General features: G+C 33.4%; 1 protein-coding gene across 1 annotated transcript; it reads left to right on the top strand.

Moving 5' to 3' along the window:
* The first annotated feature begins 3,075 nt into the window (after positions 1–3,075).
* Positions 3,076–4,959, top strand: LOC147395953 (acyltransferase GLAUCE-like). Its single transcript, XM_086449748.1, has 2 exons — positions 3,076–3,651; positions 3,997–4,959. Exons 1-2 carry the CDS (start codon positions 3,076–3,078, stop codon positions 4,957–4,959), a joined length of 1,539 nt encoding a protein of 512 aa, XP_086305874.1.
* The last annotated feature ends 2,359 nt before the right edge of the window (positions 4,960–7,318 follow it).

Below are 7,318 nucleotides of genomic sequence, written 5' to 3'. Positions count from 1 at the left end.
ATTTTTGTTGACAAATCCAAAACTAGCAAGAAAGGGAGTTTTTCATTCATATGGGACCGTAGTATAAATAGAATCATGGTCTAAATGTAACTATAACTAGAGTATAAAATATATATCCTATCAATCAATTCGTTCCAATTCATTGATTTAATCTGGTATAAATATAAATATCAGAAAAAGACGAGATTGTTGTCTTCACAACATAAATAGATATATCTTTATCTTTCTTTTATTTTTATTTAATGGTTTTTCACAAGATTAAAAAAAAAAAAAAAAAAAAAATCCTTTGAGCCTCAAAGGAAGATCTTTTTACTCCGTCTTTATGTTTCCATTCCAAAGTTTCATCGATTTGAGTTTTTATCCGATTTTTTAGTGTTTTTGCTAGGCAAGCCAGATTAGTAATTAATCATTAGCTAGTGAAGGCATGTTTTTAACCCAAGTCACAATATCAACACTCACAGACTATAAGCAACCAAGCAAGCTAGCATCTCCAAAATTTTTTTTTTTTTTTTCCATAAGTTAGAAATGATCTCTTCGAACACTAAAGGGATTGGTTTGAGAAAGGGGGTGATCAAGAAAGAAATCAAAGGTTGATTGTTACTGGGTTGTTGGGGCCAGGGGCAAAGTCAAGATTTTGCCCACATGAGGGTAACCAAGAGCAAATTATTATTTTCATTTTTTGTGTGTGTCAACCAATAGAAAACTTTTTGGTTTTTGTTTGTTTGTTTGTTTGTTGTTTATTTTTAAAGGATTAGGGGGGGTTGTTTGGAAATAACAGTGGATATTTTTATTCAGTACTAATATTTATTAAAATAACTCATAAATCCTTATAGACTTTAAAAATCTTGTGGGAGCAAGTGCTAAAGTCTGGCCTAGTTTTCTAACCCAAATTCAATCCAATTTAGGCCCACCCGAAGTCTCTTCGGTTTAAGTTTGTATCCAGTCCCTACAAGCCCAACCCACCCTGGCAAGAGACTCCAGCCCAATCATTCATAGATTGCAATTTGATCAGTAATGACTTACCAAGCATTGGTACAAATAAAGTAGACAACCTGAATTATAAAGTTTCTCAACATCCTGTCTCTTTTTAGTATGAATTTGTTTATTTCAATGTCTGGAACAATTGAATCAGCTCCACAACTTAATTAACAGACACCAATCCCACTGTTTGAAATTACGATGAAAGATTTAAGAAATCAAATGCAATTTTGAATTAATTTGGATGAATTGGATCAAAGTCCATTATGAAGCACTTTCATAACTTAAAAATTTATGATGACCATTTTTTCTTTCCGAACGTTTCTCGAGTAAGTCCTTGTCTCGGGTACATACTACAAATTTTAGATTATTAAATATTTGATCAGTCTACCATTGCTGTGTTCCATGTCAAGATCTTCTTAGTCAAAGCTAGACTATATGTACTGCTTGATTTTGTAAAGCTTTGTCCATTGGATAAGATGTTTATCTATTTGTAATCTCATTTTTTCTTTTATAATTTCAATTAACAGCAAAAAAATTAGACTTTTTTTTTTCTTTAAATTTTGTTTGAAAACATGCCCAAGGGGGGCCTTACCCAAAGCCCAGCCTGAAGCCCACTTTGTATTAGGGTATTGGGCCAGGCTTGGAGCCTAACTAGAGGCCTGGCCTAGCCCAATATATAACCTTAATTGGCTAATCACTACTTGTTCTCTGAATGTTTCATTAATTTCTAAATTTTTATATTGTTAGATAAATTTTTTACCCATATGACTTGGCCAAATAAATCAAGGTTTATCAAATAAATCAAATTCTTATATGGGGGATTTTTAGGGGGGAAAATCTAGGGTTTTTGACAAGAGGTTGAAGATGAGTATTTCAATCATGTTTTGTAGGTCAAATGGTATGTCATCAACATAGTAGTAAATTTTGACATATTTCACGAAATATGTCATAATATTTTTATTTCAACCAGTGTCAATATAAAATTTAATTGATAATTTCATTTTGAATATATTGATGAAAAAACTATTTATTTTACAAAACATTTCAGTGGTCGCAAATAAGGTTCGACATGAAATTTAATTGATATTTCATTTTGTATATGATTTGTGGGAGATAACTATTTTTTTTAAGAAACATTTCAATGGACCGTGAATTACAATTGAAATAATAAATTTTCATATATAAAATGCAAGATTTCAATCGTAATATTTTGATGAATAATAAACTTCGATGGAAATATTCATTTTTGAAAATAATATTGTAAATTTCTAATAAAATTTATGAAGTTGAAAAAATATATAAATTTCTTATTTTAAGTTATCAAGATTTCAGAGGCTAGGTCTAACGAGTGACAAAGCGTCACTGATCTTCATTTCCACACCTATATTTTATTTATTGTATTTTGATTAATTAAGGTAGAATTTTGTATGTTTTGTCCCGTCCTATCGCTGCAATGAAATAATTCATCAAATTGCGTTTTCATCATTTTCATGGAAGTTGTGTTTATTTCTTAGTGTGGTCGAAATATATCGACACCAACATCGAAATTTAATACCTTAATCACCAGTTTGAAAATGAAGAAAATTATCTCAAATATTCACTAAACCCATATTATATGTATAGATTACCCTTTTGAGCAAGCTTTCATGATCCAATATGGGATCAATTATGAATCAACATTCCTCAATAAAATAAGGACCCAATCCGATAAGATATCAAATAAGTTTCTCGATCCATGGTGATCTGTTATATATGAATCGAATCCAACGACAACCCTAATTAAAAATATAATAAAATCCATATTTTTCTCCATAAACATGTTCTTGGATGTCTGTTTATATATAAAAGAAATGTCAATTTCATGTCCATTTCTTAGGATGCATGAATCCTAAATGTGCACCAATTTAACCAATAAAATAGCTTCTTTAACCAATCAATATTAAACTTCAAACTTGAAATCCTCACTCATGCTTTTCCTACCCTTTCATCACCGATCTTTAATCCTACAAATTAGATTCCAATTATATATGTAGTTTTATATATAGTTTCACACCAAATTATGTTTACTCAATAACATCACAGTATCTATTATCCATGGAGACCACTGTCATCTTAACAAACCAAGATATAGAGAAGGAAGAACCAATTACATTGGTTTCTCCAAAGAACCCAACACCCATTGAGAGAGTTTTCCTCTCAAATATAGATCAAACATTAGCTTTTCCTGTTGGGACTGTTTTCTTCTTTGACGTTCTTCCATCCATGAAGACATCAACACTTGATATTGCAGAAAGAGTGAAGAAATCAATTTCTGAGGTGCTTTTAATTCCTTACTACTTCATGGCAGGTAGACTCAACTTCAACCATGAAACAAGTAGGTTGGAGCTTGTTTGCAACAATGCTGGAGTCTTGTTTGTGAGTGCAACATCAAAGCTTAAATTGAAGGATCTTGGTGATCTACGTCTTCCGAATTCGTCGTTTCAGCATCTTATTCATCGAATTGGTCGATCCAAAGATGTTACTAAATTACCAATTTTTACAATTCAGGCAATTTTTAACTTCTTCTCACTTCAAAAAGTAAGGTCACGTTTGGTATTTTGGAGCGTTACACTGAATTTGAACGCATTTTTGGTGAAAGCACTTTTGCACAATTATTTTTGGTACAGTGTTTGAGAAGTTCATTTTTGAAAAACTACATTTTTTAACATTTTGGTAATTTTATTAAATATTTTAAAAGTTTTGGTCATGACTTCATAACTTAGAATACTCTAGGAATTATTTTGCTCAATAATTGAAAAACTAAGGGTATTCTTATTTGAAAAAGACGTGATTTTCTTAAGTTTCGTCAAATTCCTGCAAATAATAGAAATAAAAAGCATGTCCGAACGAGACTTCTCGATTTTTCCCCCACTTTTTGCTTTATTGCATTCAAATTAATGTTTGGTAAAGACTTGAGAAGCAAATCGATAACATCCCTTCTCAAGTCTTTACCTAACACTAATATGAACCCCCAAGTGTTTTGAGTGCCAAAATCAAGAAAAATACCTAAAATACTCATTTGTTTATTTGTGTTTCTTGCAGGTCACAAGGTTCAAGTGTGGAGGTTTCTCAGTTGGGTTTGTGACAAACCACAGCTTACTTGATGGAAGAGCAGCAGCTGAGATGTTCCACAACCTTGCCACCATTTGTAGAGGTGAAACCATGAAAACCCATGTCTTCTACAATGATAGAACTTGCATCAAAGCAAGAAACCCACCTCAAATCAAATACCCACATAGAGAATACGTCAAACAATCTGAACTGTCTTCTCTCTGCTCTTCATTCGCTCCACGGATCGATTCCACTTCATCTTCATCCTTCTTACAAAGTCACACTTGCAAACTATTCTCTTTTACTCCTGAAATGGTTAAAGCCCTTAAACACAAGGCCATGATGACCAAATGCTCAAGCTTTGAAGCCATTGTTGCTCATATATGGAGAGAAAGAACAAAAGCAGTGTTTGAAGACCCAAATGAGAACTCATCAGTTTTGTTTGCAGTTGACATAAGGTCTAAGATATCTCCACCATTGTCAAATGGATTCAATGGAAATGCTGTAATTACTGCTTGTGCCACTGCAAAGGTGGTTGAGTTGGCTGAGAAGCCATTCTCCTATTGTGTTGAGATGATAAAGAAAGCAATTGAAGGGATGACAGATGAGTATGTGAGATCAGTTATAGATTGGTTAGAGGTTTATAAAGGGGTTCCTTCAACAAGTTTGAATGGGAATTTTTATGTGTCAGCTTGGTGGAAATTGCCTTTCTATGAATTGGATTTTGGGTATGGGAAGCCTATTTATGGTGGGCCCATTGTGGGTGGGATGGATGACTTTGTGTTGTTGCTTTCTGATGGTAATAGTAATGGTGGAGGCATTAATGTTTGGATAGGTCTTGAAGAGGAGAAGATGGAGAGATTTATGTCTCATGTATTTGAGATATGATCCATTAATGTATTTGCTGTTAATTGTTATTTTATGTACCTCTCTTTCCCTCTCCCCTCTCTTCATCATATACAAATTAAAAATGTTATTTTCATGTATGTGCCCTTTAAATTATGTTTCCAAAATCGGATAAAGGATCAAGGAAGGTTGTGTTTGATAGACTATGGGTGGTGTAAATATCCGTTACTCCCGGCCTTAACATGAATCTTGATTAATCATTTCATTTTGTTCATGCCAAAGCAACACTCTGCTTTGGACATGAAGGAATGGAATGTTGAACCTAATGTATAAATCTGAATCAGAAAAAGATTATATAAATCATATAATAAGAATAGTTGGAATGAACATTTTGATTTGACTGACTGAGGCACGGAGAAGCCGCTGTCCTTAAAATCAATTTCGATTCCTTTGAACCTAATGTATAAATTTGAATCAGAAAAAGATTATATAAATCATATAATAAGAATAGTTGGAATGAACATTTTGATTTGACTGACTGAGGCACGGAGAAGCCGCTGTCCTTAAAATCAATTTCGATTCCTTAGAACGACATCCACAGTGCAGTCAGTCTCAGGCGATTAGTTTTCAAGATTCAACAATCACAAGTCTGTTAATTGAGTACTCAGAAATAATAGACTTTCTACGAACTCAATCGAATCGATTGGTGTATGAACAGTGAGAATTATAAGAAGAACAAAAGAGAGGGATATAAAAAATTTATGTTTGTAGTCTGTATTTCTGCGTACAGAACTGTAGGGCATACCTCTCTTTTATAATAATTAAAGCTCAAACGATACAAAGAAGCCCAATGATTAATTCTAACGGTTAGATGGATCAACAATTGACATGAGATCTTTAAGTAAAAACTGATCAAATAAATTTGAGTCTTTCAAGCATACCCACGTGAGGTTTAAATCGGAGATTTGCAATCCCCTTTTGTGCGCGCATCGCATGCGCACACGCACACTAAGGGTTTTCGTTGGATTGGCCTTAAACACAATGGGATGGGGTCCTATCGTACCTTGGGCCACCATGTTCATACGAGACCGAATCTCTTTCTTTCTCACATTCAAGCAAGTAGGGGAGAAAACATTTATAAGTTGAGCATAAGTCTCATATCTACCCAATGTAGGACTAAATATTTAGAAAGTTATCTCTATGACTTTTAAGAGAAAGGATATTTGACTTTTCCACTATCACAAATTAGAAAAAAGTTCTTTTAATTAACTAAGATTTCACCAAAAATAAAAAAACTTTACACCAACCACACTCAAGATAACATAAGGTCTTGAGCTCAAATCTTGCCTCCAACAAAACACAATAAATAATGTTAACCATGAATCCTACAACGTAGAGGAGTAGGCACTACGTGAAGATCCTTAATTTTAACCAAAAAAATTGTTGGGCCTGGCTCGTCAAATTTTGGTACCCAAATTCCGTGGCCTTCGAACCACGTTTCCACTCTCACTATCTCGATCTCACTCTAACTATCTCAATCTCATCTCTCTCTCCTTCTGTGTCTCTCTCTCACTGTCCCTCTTTCTCTCTGTGTCTCTCTTACAGTCATCGATCGATCGATCGATCAACCTCTCCATATCTCTCTTTCACAGTCTCTCTCTCTCTCTCTCGATCAACATCGCTCTAAGGTTCTTACGCCTCACACCCACAATTTACCTTCTCTCATTCAACTCAATCTCTCACTTGGCTCTTTGGTACGCTCTCTCTCAATCTCTAGGGTTTTTAGCACCTCACACATAGACTCAATCACCAAGTATGCATCTTCCCTTGTAAGAATCTAGAAATTGATACGAACTCTCCTTCATATTGGATTTTTAGCTTTGGAAGCTCTAGCTAGGGCTAATCGGTATGAACTCTCCTTCCCTCTTCTCTCTGATTTGCATCTCTTGCATTTTATTTTTATGCTTTTGATTTGATTTACTCTTCCAACGATCTGGTTCTATAGTCGATCTCACACCTAATGATAAAGTTATCATTGTTTCATATTTTTCTTTTAGATTTTGAATTTTTATGGGAAAGCAAACATGCCGTGATCCACTTTTTTTTTATTTTTGATTAATCTTGTATTTTAGTACTTTTTTTGTACCAAATTATTGAAAGAATATTTGTGATGAATGTAATGATCCGTTTTTTTAAATTATAAATTCAGAAAAATAAATTTATTTTATTATAAATTCAGAAAAACGATTGATTTTTTTATTACTATTTCGTTTATTGTGATTGGTGAATTAGAGGACTGTCGTATTGTTTGTTAAACCTCCATATTCGATGGATTTTTTTTTGTTTTTTTTAAAGCTTATTTCTCCAATAATTTGATAGTTCAGGGCCGTCAGAAAAAAAA

The sequence above is a fragment of the Akebia trifoliata genome, chromosome 8 (assembly GCF_017979445.1).
Source record: "Akebia trifoliata isolate Shusen 1 chromosome 8, ASM1797944v1, whole genome shotgun sequence".
Classification (NCBI taxonomy): domain Eukaryota; kingdom Viridiplantae; phylum Streptophyta; class Magnoliopsida; order Ranunculales; family Lardizabalaceae; genus Akebia; species Akebia trifoliata.
The sequence above is the reverse complement of the archived record's forward strand: the minus strand, read 5'-3'. Positions and strand labels throughout refer to the sequence as shown.

Excerpts from the sequence above, each read along its gene's own strand:
- LOC147395953 (XM_086449748.1), top strand. The coding sequence starts at position 3,076 with ATGGAGACCACTGTCATCTTAACAAACCAAGATATAGAGAAGGAAGAA. Across the intron at positions 3,652-3,996 it reads ATTATTTTTGGTACAGTGTT|TGTTTTGAGTGCCAAAATCA; the intron begins TGAGAAGTTCAT and ends TGAACCCCCAAG.